The 13,260-nt window shown below is 47.2% G+C and overlaps 1 protein-coding gene across 2 annotated transcripts; it reads right to left on the bottom strand.

The window, feature by feature from the left end:
* Positions 1–495: 495 nt before the first annotated feature.
* Positions 496–11,620, bottom strand: TRIM10 (tripartite motif containing 10). 2 transcript variants are annotated; one of them, XM_061147271.1, is made up of 7 exons: positions 10,509–11,620; positions 8,614–8,709; positions 7,866–8,096; positions 7,112–7,134; positions 6,665–6,780; positions 5,494–5,526; positions 496–3,738 (listed from the first exon to the last, which is right to left on the bottom strand). In XM_061147271.1, exons 1-7 carry the CDS (start codon positions 10,935–10,937, stop codon positions 3,197–3,199), a joined length of 1,470 nt encoding a protein of 489 aa, XP_061003254.1. In that variant the 5' UTR covers positions 10,938–11,620; the 3' UTR covers positions 496–3,196. The 2 variants fall into 2 exon arrangements, with proteins under 2 accessions (XP_061003254.1, XP_061003255.1); XM_061147272.1 differs by lacking the exon at positions 5,494–5,526.
* Between the last annotated feature and the right edge of the window lie 1,640 nt (positions 11,621–13,260).

Genomic DNA, 13,260 nt, shown 5'->3' with positions numbered 1-13,260 from the left:
TTATTTGAACTAACTTGAGTGAGTTGCCATTCCTTTTAATAGAAAGAGCTGCTACAGTGTAAAAAAATCACGTAAATGTGTGGATGTCCCAACAAGTGTGCACAATCCTTTGGGGTGTTGGAGAGAGTGATGGGGAGCTTGGGGCTCTGGACTCCATCACTTCCTGGAGGAGGGAACCTTGAGACCAGACTGTGACAAGCAGAGTGTGGAGGCTCATGGAGCTACCTTATCTTGAAGTCACCATGTTTTAGGATCGATCCACTTCCTCTGCACTGAGTCCACACTCCAAACAAATGAAGTTCAATTACCCTGCAAGTGCTGATAGACCAACATGAGTATTTTCACTCACTAGCAGTTTTATTTCTCAGTGTAAGAAATATAAATTGTCTTTCTGAATCCAAGTCCCTTGTTGAGAGCATGCCCAATAGTAAAATATTCACACCTACCGGGGGACCCATTTCTGAACAAGGTAGCCTGGTGGCTAAGAGCTCTTGAGTCTGACATAAATCAAAATCCCAGGTGCATGATTTTGGCTGAGCAAGTACACAAAATTCACCAGGCCTCAGCTTTTTTAACTTTAAAAGGTAGATAATAATAGGAGCTACCTGGCAGGGTTACTAAGATTAAGTGACATAATATATGCAAAGTCTTTCAACAGGCCAGAATCTCTCTTTAAGTTCTAATGTATATATATAATTTTAATTGGAGGATAATTGCTTTACAATGCTATCTTGTTTGTTTACAATGGGATCTTCATACATTTACCCAGAGGCTAATAGTCATTTTTAAAAACACAACTAAAGCCAGTGAAAAATAAACAGAAAAAGACAATCCACTTTTTGGTGGAATCTCAGGTCTGGGTACTTGTGGTATGTTTTACCATTATATAAGGACTTGAATGTGCCTTTTTTTTTTTTGACTACACATTTTACATGCAATACTGAACACTCCCAGAAAAACCAATTGTACCTTCATTTTCCAGTTCCTCGCTCCTGATCTCCCCATGTTTTCTACTTGCTAAACTGAGGGCTTCCCTCATAGCTAAGCCCATAAAGAATCTGTCTGCAATGCAGGAGACCTGGGTTCAATTCCTGGGTCAGGAAGATCCCCTGGAGAAGGAATGGCAACCCACTCCAGTAATCTTGCCTGGAGAATCCCAGGGACAGAGGAGCCTGGCAGACTACAGCCCATGGGGTGTCAAGAGTAGAACACAACTTAGCGACTAAACCACCACTAAACTGAGGATAAACAACAGGGAATTCCCTGGCAGTCCTGTGGTTAGGATGCCAGCTTTCACTGCCGTGGGCATGGGTTCAATCCCTGGTTGGATAACCAAGATCCTATAATCCTTTTGGTCAAAAGAGGAAAAAAAGAAGAGGGTAAATAACAGAACTTTTGGGGTGGCTTCTGAGCCTGGGCCTCAATACACTGTGCTCATCTCCCCTTAGAGTTTGCACCTGGATGGTTCACTCCTCCCAGAGGCCCCAGTGGGGAGATGATAGAACGTTTTACTTTATGTCTAAGCAGATTCAACAGAGACAGTATTAAAGTGAAGGATACATTCAAGCAGAATAAGTGACACCACCACCAAGAACTAAAAATAAAATATAAGACAATGCTTTTGTTGTACATAGGATTTAAACTTCCTTGAAATGACAGAAATCATCTTACAAACTCAAGGTAGCCACATGTTAGTTCTTGTCCCTGAACCAGCACCAGGCAGGGTGGCTTCTGGAGTCATGAACACTCAGCTTCTTCACACCACGTGCGGCCACAGCTTCTGCCAATACAACCTGCTCCCCTACAAGGTCTCTACCCAAATCCACACATCTTTACAAAGTCCTGATTCTCTCCCTTCTGCCCAGTCCCTCAGATGACACTTCTTATCCAGCCTTGGAGCAGTCCCAGTGCTTTGGGCTACAAGTCACGGGTCCCCCTCTGTAACTCCATCTGGGCAATTCACTCCCTGCCTCTGTCTGAGATTCCTTCCCCAGTACAAAGTTTATGATGGTGCTATCTCTGCCCCCACAGCTGAGCTATTTGGGACTTATTCCTGTTCACCATCTTATTCCTTTCGTCTCATTTCTCAATGTCAGATGGTGATCAACAGATCAGGAAGAGGATTTTCCTGATTTTCCAGGGGATGAGTGTGGACCTCGGGTTGTGGCTTATGTCCACAACTTCCCTGACCCCTTCCCACCAAGGCCCTGCATTTTCATCTCAGCCAGAAGAAGGCATTGAGTGGTGTCAGGGGTGGGTGTCACACGCAATCAGCTCATGAGGACAATGCAAATGACCCAGTGTCCCATGGGTCACAGATCATCCATCCACTTTGCTGCCGCCCCTTCTCCCTAAGATGCTTTTTCCCCTTTTTTCCTCATTGACTATAATCATCTTTTGGTTTTATTTCTTTATTTTTGTCCATACCCTGAGGCATGTGGGTTCTTAGTCTGCTGACCAGGGATCGAACCCACATCCCCTGCATTGGAAGCATGGAGTCTTAACCACTGGACTGCCAGGGAAGTCCCACTATACCCATCTTTTAGACTTCCCCTTTCTAGAAAGCCATCCCCAACTCACCTCCTGCCTCCTAATGGGTTATACCCCTCCTCTGGGCTGTCCTAGTGCCCAGATCAGACTTGTATCACAACACTGTGCTCTCCTTTCCTCCTTATGTCTCTGTCTCTTCTCATGACCTCCTTCAGATACAGGACAAGTTTTGTGGGGATTTTATTGTTTATTTGTTTCTTTTCCTTTTCATGTCACCAGTGGCTACCATACTGCTTGGCTCATAATTAGCACACAACAAATATTTCCTAAGGATATGAGTAGATGAACTCTAATATTTTAGGGGAGAAAACAAGATGAAGAGAGGTGAGATGCCTAGTTTAAGATCATATAATAAGTTGATTACCAGGCTGGGTCTAGAATCCAAGCCTTCCTCCCTCAAATCCAGTATTCCTGCCTCTTACACAGTACTTCTGTGCCTGGTGGGGATGGTGGTGAGGAGGGCTGGCAGTGGTCTGAGTCCCATCCACCCAGCGTTGAGGAAAGGGCTTGATCAGCAGACTGAAGGTCATCCCACCTTGTCCCTCTCCAAAGTCCCAACTCTATCACATCATCTAAAGCAGTCATTTCAAATCTCAGGTGACCCAGCCAGGGTCAAGTCCTTAGGTCCTCTCTTTGAGCCCTGTGCTTAGGACAGGGTATCTGCACCCTCTTGGGAACTCAGGGAGAACTTGGACCCTCGGCCCCAGAGCCCAAAGAAGGGAAAGACCTTCTGGGTGAAGGAGGCAGTGAAGGTGTAAATGGGTTCCTGGGTGACGGCGTTGGCAAAGGTCACCCAGCCCACCTCGTAGTCAATGGACACCCGCACCTGCTGGGGCTGCTCCTCCAAGGTCAGGCGGGTGGGGAAAGAGCTCAGGGCTGAGACGAAGCCCCATGCCAGCCTCACCGCCCACACCCCCTCCTCTGGCCGCATCCGCAGCTCCCCCTTCCGGCGGATGTCCCTACTGACCACGCCCAGGGTGCAGCTGCCCCCGTGAGCCAAGTCCACACTGACCACCCACGTGTGTCTGCCCCCTGTGAAGCCACCGTGGGCCAGGACACAGGTGGCCCGGTCAAAACGCTGGGGGTTGTCCGGTGACTTCTGCCACTTGTAGGAGAAACGAGCCTGCTGGTAGTCCTCGGACAGCAGGAGCTTGGGGTGGGAAGTCCGGGGGTCTAGAGAGATGTGCGCTGTGGGGAAAACAAAAGGGATGCAGATGTCAGCAGACGCGCTATCACCTTCAAGAAAGGTCTAACCACTCCCCTTGGCATTCACGTTAGCATTACTCCCAACAACGTGTAGCGTGCCTACAAAAGGCAGCGTGGGTATCTCCTGGGAACTTGTTAGTGACACTCTCAAGCTCCACCCCAGACCACCTGAGACGGAATCTGCATTTTAGCACAATCCATAAATGATTCCTGAACCTGTGAACGCCTGTTTCAGAGGATGTGTTCAGTTCAGTTGCTCAGTCGTGTCCGACCGACTCTTTTCTGCGACCCCATGGAGTGCAGCATGCCAGGCTTCCCTGTCCATCACCAACTTCCGGAGCCAACTCAAAACTCATGTTCATCTCATCAGTGATGCCATTCAACCATCTCATCCTCTGTCGTCCCCTTCTCCTCCTGCCCTCAGTCTTTCCCAGCATCAGGGTGGTGCTGATGCTAACTTTTCCAATGACTCAGTTCTTTGCATCAGGTGGCCAAAGTATTGCAGTTTCAGTTTCAGCATCAGTCCTTCCAATGAATATTCAGGGCTGATTTCCTTTAGGATCTCCTTGCAGTCCAAGGGACTCTCAAGACTCTTCTCCAACACCACAGTTCAAAAGCATCAATTCTTCGGCGCTCAGCTTTCTTTATAGTCCAACTCTCACATCCATACATGACTACTGGAAAAACCACAGCTTTGACTAGACAGACCTTTGTTGGTAAACTAATGTCTCTGCTTTTTAATATGCTGTCTATGTTGGTCACAGCGTTAGTTAGTTGGTTAGTGTGTTGGTTTGGACATGTGGGCTCTCATCTGGTTCTCTGCAGTCCCCTGAAAAGCACTTCTGCTGCCTGCAAACTGGCTGATGCCCAGAGCTGTGCATGCCTGCTTTCATCTCCTCCTCTGCTGACACATCACATCCTACCCATCCTGTATCTCAGAGGGCGGGGACATCCCCCCTCCCCCCTAGTCCAAACTTCATGATCACTCCCTGGGTGCATATGACTCACACACCCAGGCTTCTTCGCTCCTGTCCGGCTGCCTGACTCACCCTCGGGGTATTCATTCTGCCTCAGTAATTCTACAACCAGGCCGTCTGAGGACCACTTTTTGACATCAAAACTTCTGCAGACCTTTGCATTGTGTTACTGTTAGTATCCATAAGTTGAGACAAATACATGAATTCTGTTATGTCCATGAATTAGAGTTGCTTCCAAGAACCCCATGACTTCCCAGCGTCTTTGGCTGATAGAGTAGGAACAATGGCCTTGAGAGGCGTCCAGTCTTTATTCCTTTCCTGCCCACAGGTTGCACTCCTATCATCCATGAAACAACACCCGAGAGAGAGTGGGGGGGGTGGGTCCTGAAAATTCTAAGAATGCGATTTTAAATCCAGATCAAAGTTCCCCTCACCCAGGAAGCCCTTCCTGATAGACCTTGGCCCAGGCTGATTTAATCTTTCTATCTCGTCAAGTGCAGATCAGAACCTGAACTTCCTGTCAGGTATGTGATATGAGTGTGTGAGTTTTCCTTCGTCATTGTTCTCCTGCAATCCTTATAAAGGCAGTGACATGTATCACTGCCACGTGTTTCATTATGTGTGCATGTATATTTATTAATACATATATGATATACATGTATTTGACTATTACATTGCCCAGTGTGGAACTCAGCAAAATTATCCGTCCTTTTCAACTTTAGATTCCTCACTCCCTCCCATCCTGACAGAGGCAACTTACCTGGCTCATAATCCAACTCAAAGCTGAGTTTTTCTGTAAAGAGGAAGTAAAACAAGATGCAATTTCATTAGTCTTACAAAACCGCACTGATAAGACTGAGGCCCCAGGAAGGGAAGGGCCAAAGAGAAGAATGGCAGGTGGAACCCTCTAGACCAGTGGTTCTGAACTTGAATTTGCACCAGAGCCCCCGGAGCACTTGTTTTCGATTCAAGTGGCCCAGGGTGGGGCCGAGATTTGCATTTCTGGCAAGTTCCCAGGGCATGCTGATGTAGGCTGGGACTTCGTTTTGAGCCTCACTGTCTAGCTCTAAGCAGGCGGAGACCATGTTTACCTTCAATGCCTCACACAGAGCCCAGAACATAGTAAATCCTCAAGAAACATCTAGTTAATGAACAGATAAGTGGGTTAATTTGTCTCTCCTTCTGCTTGGAAATAATTTAGGGGAGAGTCAAAGGTCAGCCTTTGATGAGAGTAAAATTTCCTTCTCTGTTAGGCCACTTACTTGCAGGAAGTGGACTTAGGGGAAAACTCTTCTAAGGTGACATTTCTTCATGGGCAGGTCATTTAGAACTAGGTGGCATCATTCATGATGTCATGTGGGACGAGGGGGAGGTGTTGGCAGCAATCCACATTTCTGACTCTCATTTCAAACCCTCCACGCCCTCACCTATCACCACTGTCCGGGAAAAGAGGGTCATGGTCCCCACATGGGCAGTTCAACTCTGAGAACCAAGCTAATGGGGGAAAGCCAGGGAAAGGAGGAAGGAAAGTCAGCTACCACAGAGCACAGAAAAATACTCTCAGTGGTTATTAATTAACAATTATAAAAAAAGCTCATCATATATTACAAATGCCCCTGTGGCTTTTTAAAATTATTGACAGTGACCAACTTTGTTAATCATTATCTTACATGTCACTTCATGACAAGTGATTAGATCGGTTTCATTCTTTTTCAAAATAGTTAAATTTTTCTGGAAAGCTTCAGCTTTATCATCTCACTTCATTGTCACATTATTCTGAAAGCAGATTTTATAAAGATCGGCAAATAAGGAAAACAAGGCACTGGAAAGGTTTGAGCCTTGTCAAAGGTCACACCAGCATAGGGAAGCATATGGAAGCCATTCATAAGCCCAGGCTTCATGGCCACCTGTGCTCCGTGGGGTCCTCTTACCCAGAAACAGCTTCATCTCCCTCCGCAGCGGGAAGGCTTGCTGGGGGAAGTCCCGAATCCTCTGGCCCAGCTCCGGAGATATAGCCACTGGTTTCCGGCACCTTCTGGTTTCACATCTAGGGGCACAGAAATGGTGGGGTCTGGGATTTATCCTCCTTAGCGGTGCCCCCAGACTCAGTTGATCATCTTCTTCTAACTGAGCTCAGAGGTGCCAGTCCCCATGGGCAGACATCATTCCTCTAGGATGGACCCCCTTCCTCTCCTCACTGCCCACTCTTGGGTAATGTGATGCTGGGTGTGTATCTATGGTTATACATGGAAATGCAGTTGAGGATGTGAAAGTTTACATGTGAGTTTTATCTGTAATGTGAGAACGTATGTTTGGCAATAACCAGGCATGTGCTGCCGGTCTGTTTATGTATGTGGCGAAAGAAGAGACAAACTTACCTGATTAGAGTGCTTCTGATATCCTAGGAGAAAGACAGAAAGCAGAGATTTGGTTTCCACTTCTCCTTCCCACAAGAAAAGACAAAAATACCGTATTCTCAGTCCTAGATAGAAAAAGGACACCAGATCCATGGGGTCACAGCATTTTAGGGTTTATGAGGCTTCAGGGATCTTGGAGCCCAACTCCTTTATTTTATAAGATGCAGACAGTGAAGTGACCTGGCCCTCAGAGGCAAAGACAAGTTCCATCCCAAGGTCACCTGCTTCTCAGTCCCAAGTGTGTCCCGCTAAATCATGCTGTCTTTGTGATGCCATATTGGGACCCCAGTATCTCTCTTCCAGCAAGGCAAAGTGAAATAGACTAGAAAGAACTTCCTGACTGGAGGGTGGTGACACAGAGAATGGTTTGCCTTGCAAATAGCACCTGACATTTGTTGGCATAGTGCATGATGCTTTTCAAAATGCTACTTTCACTTGCATTTTACTGTGGGATCCTCACAAATAAAGTATTTGTGAGATAAATAAAGTATCTTCCCTATCTGAAAGGATGGTAGGATGAAGAGATCACAATCTGGGAGCAAAGTGACCAGGAGCTCTGGGGGAAGCAAGGACTCTTAGAATTCCGAACTTCTGGTCCTGTGACCCATCTTTCACTTGGGGTACAAAGATCTGTGAGTGAAGAGATGGCTCATATGGTAAAGATGCCACAAAGCCTAGGTGAGCACAGGTAGGTGGGGGCAGGCTCAGGTCTCACCGTCAGGAGCTCCCTCGCCGGCCTCTCCTTCTTCTCCTCCAGTTCCTCAATGAGGGTGTTGAACCGGCCAATCTCCCCAGTGACCAGGACATCAAACTCATCCCGATGCTTCAGGATGTCCTCATCCAGCTTCTCCAGCTGGGCTAGGAGGATGCTCTGCTGCTCTTCCAGGAATTGGCTCAGATGTGCAAACTCAGAAATCACCTTTTGTTTCTTGGTGGCCACCTGAGTCTGAGAGGACAGGAGAAGAAAGAGGCCAGGAAGTTATTCCTCCTCTTCTTCCCCTTCCTTTTCCTTCTTTTTCCTTAATTCACTCCGGTCTCCCTCCTGGCCCAGATCCACATGTTCCAAGGTTTGGTGGTACAGTCAGAGCCCCCTGGTCTCCAGGTCCCCAGACAGACTTGAAACCATGGCATAGTTTCCTTTCCACCTGCCCTGCCATTTCTGGGAGGAGATACAGGGAGGGGGTGAGGACACCCTACCTCCTGCCATTTACCAAATGCACACAACATGCGTGTCACTAAAGGACAGTCATTACAGCAATTCAGTGAGATAATGATGATTTTTAATCTTCACTTCACAGAAAAATAAACTGAGCATAGAGAGCTGTTTGAGGTCATAGACCTAGTTTGTTTCAGGATTCAAACTCAGAAGGACTTCAAAGCCCCTATATGCGATGTTGCCTTGGTTTCAAATAGGCACTGGAGCCGAAGGAAGGCAAGAGGGCCAGGAAAGGAATGATACCTACCAGGAGGACTTGTATCCTTCGATTTTCCCTTGACTGAATTTCTTGAATCTCCTCTCTCTCTTTTCTTAGACACTCAAGACACTTCTGTATTTGTTCCTGGAAAGAAGGGGCATAAAATATCTAAGATGGAGGTGGGGGAGGGATAAATTAGAAGTTTGGGATTAGCAGATACAAGCTACCATATGTGAAACAGATAAACAACAAAGACCTACCATACAGCACAGGGAACTAAATTCAATACCTTGTAATAAATTATAATGGAAAAGAGTTTGAAAAAATATGAATCACTTTGCTGTACACTAGAAACTAATACAAAGCTGTAAATCAATGATACTTCAATTAACTTTTTAAAAATATTTAAGATGGAAATAATGATTTAAGAAGTGTCATCTCTGTCTCCTGGAATAGAGTGACCCAAAGGAAGGAGTTGGGTCTCAGCTGACAAAGCCTGGGCTCTTATTGTCCTTAACAGCTGACTCTCTTTGGGTCTTTTTCCTCTTGTTTGGCCCTCCAAGAATTTTGATCAGGGCTTTCCCCCTTTAACCTGTGCCATTATAGGCTACGATTCCATGTTCCCACCTGAGCCTTCCTGTTATCAGGCTGTGTAAGCGTGTGTGCTCAGTCGCTTCAGGCTCGTCTGACTCATTGCAAATTTATGGACTGTAGCCCTCCAGGGTCTTCAGTACATGGGATTCTCCAGGCAAGAATACTGGAGTAGGTTGCCATGCCCTCCTCCAGGGGATCTTGCCAACTCTGGGATCAAACCCTCATCTCTTGTGTCTCCTGCATTCAGGCAGATTGTTTACTGCTGAGCCACCGGGGAAGCCCTGTCATCAGGCTAAACACACTCTAATTTCTTTTGCCTTTAATAAATGGTATCTAGGGTCTGTCCTGAATTTGATATGCCCTTCTTTGAAATTATCCTAACTTTCTCACATATCCCAAGAGGAACACCTCCAAACAACCTCTGTTATGAATGGAATCAACTTTCTGAGTATGATCTGGAGGGAACAAGAAACAAGGATAATGCAAAAATAATCAATGACTTGTTTTAAAAACTTCTTGTTCTTGGGGACTTTCCTGGTGGTCCAGCGGTTAAGACTTTGTGCTTCCACTGCAGGGGGCACAGGTTCGATCCCTGGTTGGTGAACTATTAATAAGATCCCACAGGCCACACCATGTGACCAAAACACCCTCCCAAAACAAACAAACAAAAAATTTCTTGCTCTAGAGAAGAGTTAGGAACAGTTCAGTTCAGTTCATATAAATGGCCATAAAAGTACACTGCAAAACATATTTAGAACTCTTACCAATACATGCTAATTAACTAGCTGACACATATACATAGACATCTACTTGTAATAAAACAAGATGCATAAACAACTAAAACCAGCATACACTCATTTAATGACAGAGAAAATTACACACTATATGTATCTACCCAAGCTGCATATATGTAAACACTAATTTACTCACAAACATGAGCACTCGGTTACACATACACACTCAAATTGTCAGATTCCCCCAAAGATACTGCATCCACTGGGAAACATGCAAACATTAATACTAATACACACTAGGCAATCACTTCCTCAAGTGCAAACCCAGACATCCTCAGACACACCTGACTGATCCAGGGCCCAGACACACAAGCTCGTGTTTTGGTGACTCATTCATTCAGCATGTATTTGTTGAGCTACTATTATGTGTTGGCCATAAGGAAACAATATAGGACATGCTTAAAACATAAACACGTGATCTTGCATACCTGGGCCTATTGCCTGGCTGATGATAAAATAGAGAGTGGCCCAAATTACCCATCCCTCCGCTCTGCTTCTTTCAGTCTAGTCCCATGGAGACCCACCCCCGGAAACCCCTCAGTTTGCCCTTCGTACCCGGTAGGGCCCCGCTGCGTCCTCCAGGAAGCGCACGGTGTGGGCGCGGTGCTCCCAGGCCTCCCGGCACACCACGCACAGCTGCATCTCATCGTCCTCGCAGAAGAAGTAGACCTTCTCCCCGTGCTCGGGGCAGACGTCCTCCTCGTCTGAGTCCATCTGGGTCACCAGCTTGAGACGCTCAATGTTCTCCACCACGTTGGCCAGCTGCCAGTTGGGCCGGAAGTTCCCTGGACGGAAAGGCTCCTTGCAGAGCGGGCAGGTCGGGGGCTCCTCGGGGTCCGGGCTGGTGATCTCCAGGTAGCGGGTGAGGCAGACTCGGCAGAAGTTGTGGCCACAGTCGATGGTGACCGGTTCTCTGAGGGTCCCTTGGCAGACGGGGCAGTTGACCTCATCTGCCAGGCTGGTCACGGAAGCAGCTGAGGCCATGGTGCTGCTGCTGCTTGTGACCTCTTCAAGGTCACCCTCTCTGCTTGGCTTGGGGGGCAGGGCTGGGAGAACAGTGAGGACACACAGCGCACACTCACGCACCCACGTGCACACACGGCCAGACACAGGGGCATCCTACATACCCAGTGACAGCCTCATGGTCACACACATACACACCCGCACTTGCACACAAGAGCAAGGAACCCTCTTGCATGTCTGGCAGCCAGGGTTCTGCTTGCCCCCTCCCAAAGGAACAGACACACACCTCCAATGGCAGAGACAGAGAAATAGCAGAGGAGGGGGAGAAGAAGGCGTGACAGCCTCCCAGAGATGACCTCAGTTACTGTCTGAGCTGGTGCCCGTGACCAGCAGGTTGCTGCTTCGTCCCATCCATCCAGAGACGCTCACGGTAGAAGGAAAGTATCTTAACCACCCACGGGTGGAAGAGACTGTTCTTCTTTGGGGAGCAGAAGGGAGACTGGTCACAGAGCAGTGATGCCACCCAGCCTCCCTGCAGTAGGACCAGCTGTCTCCAGGGAGATTGAGGGTATCAGCCAACCCAGGGGAGTGTGGGGACCCAGATAAGGGTGTTGTGCCCCGGGCGGGGGCGGTGGATCAGGGCACAAGCAACTTCACCAGTGATGCTCCAACCGGCCTGCCGTCGGCTGCCCAAAGGGTTGGAATGTACTCTGTGTGGGGGAGGAGAAAGAAAAATAACACCAGCCAGCGTTTATTTACGATAACCATATTCCTCATGCTGACATAAGCAGTTTAAACATGCCATCTTATTTATTCCTCCAGTCTGCTCCATAACATCAGGGCTATTAGGATATTAGCTGGGCTCAGCCAGGTTACTTAGCTTGCTCAAGGCACACAGGTAGGGAGGTGAGAGGCCATAATTTGCACTCAGATTTGTGAGTCTCAGAGCCATGCTGCCCACCAGAAATATCATGTGAGCCACACATGGAATTTTAAGTTCCAGTAGCCATATTTTTTTATAAGTGAAACTAATTGTTGTTGTTCCGTCACTCTGTTGTGTCCGACTCTTTGTGACCCCAAAGACTGCAGCACGCCAGGCCTCCCTATCCATCACCGTCTCTTATAGTTTGCCCAAGTTCATGTTCATTGCATCAGTGATGCTGTCCAGCCATCTCATCCTCTGACACCTTCTTCTCCTTCTGCCCTCGATCTTTCCCAGCACTAGGGACTTTTCCAATGAGTTGCCTGTTCGCATCAGATGACCAAAACACTGGAGCTTCAGCTTCAGTGTCAGTTCTTCCAGTGAATATTCAGGGTTGATCTCCCTTAAGATCGACTGGTTTGGTCTTGCTGTCCAAGGGACTTAAAGGAGTCTTCAGCCCCACAGTTCAAAGGCATCAATTCTGCCTTCTTTACAGTCCAGCTGTCACAACAGTCCGTGACCACTGGAAAGACCATAGCTTTGACTATACGGACTTTTGTTGGCAATGTAATGCCTCTGCTTTTCAATACACTCTGAAGGTTTGTCATCACTTTCCTGCCAAGAAGCAATCATCTTCTGATTTCAAGGCTGTAGTCACCATCCACAGTGATTTTGGAACCCAAGAAGAGGAAATCCGTCACTTCTTCCACCTTTGCCCTTGCCATTTGCCATGCAGTAATAGTGCCGGATGCCATGATCTTAGTTTTTTTAATATTTAGTCTTAAGCTGGCTCTTCCACTCTTCTCCTTCACCCTCATCAAGAGACTCTTTAGTTCCCCTTTGCTTTCTGCCATTAGAGTGTTGTCAGCCACATATCTGAGGTTGTTGATATTTCTCCTGCCAATCTTGATTCCAGCTTGTAACTCATCCAGCCCAGCGGTTTTCATGATGTGCTCAACATACAGATTAAACAAGCAGGGTGACAGGAAACTAATATTTAGCCCCAAATAGTACCAACGTGTGTAATCCATAGAGAAAATTAGTCATGAGACATTTTATATTCTTTTTATTTGGTGCTAAAGTCTTTGAAGGGGCTTCATTGGTGGCTCAGTGGTAAAGAATCCACCTGCCAATGCAGGAGACATGGGTTCCATCCTTGGGTCATGAAGATCCCCTGGAGAAGGGCATGGTAACCCACTCTAGTGTTCTTGCCTGGAGAATTCCATGGACAGAGGAGCTGGGCAGGCTATACAGTCCATGGGGCTGCAAAGAGTCAGACATGACTGAGCAAGTAAACAACAAAGTCTGAAATCAGGGCGTATTTTACACATATGGCACATTTCAGTTGGGACCAGCCACATTCAATGCCCAACAGCCTTGGGCATTTGGAGGCTCTTGTGCTGGACAGCGCAGCTCCAGGGA

This window comes from Dama dama, chromosome 7, assembly GCF_033118175.1.
Source record: "Dama dama isolate Ldn47 chromosome 7, ASM3311817v1, whole genome shotgun sequence".
NCBI lineage: Eukaryota > Metazoa > Chordata > Mammalia > Artiodactyla > Cervidae > Dama > Dama dama.
The sequence above is the reverse complement of the archived record's forward strand: the minus strand, read 5'-3'. Positions and strand labels throughout refer to the sequence as shown.

Bases quoted from the DNA above. Each gene is read 5' to 3' on its own strand.
- TRIM10 (XM_061147271.1), bottom strand. From the start codon at position 10,937: ATGGCCTCAGCTGCTTCCGTGACCAGCCTGGCAGATGAGGTCAACTGC. The intron at 8,710-10,508 runs GTACGAAGGGCA...CCTTCTTTCCAG, and splicing joins ACGCAGCGGGGCCCTACCGG to GAACAAATACAGAAGTGTCT. The intron at 3,739-5,493 runs GTAAGTTGCCTC...TTTTCCCCACAG, and splicing joins TGAGTTGGATTATGAGCCAG to CGCACATCTCTCTAGACCCC.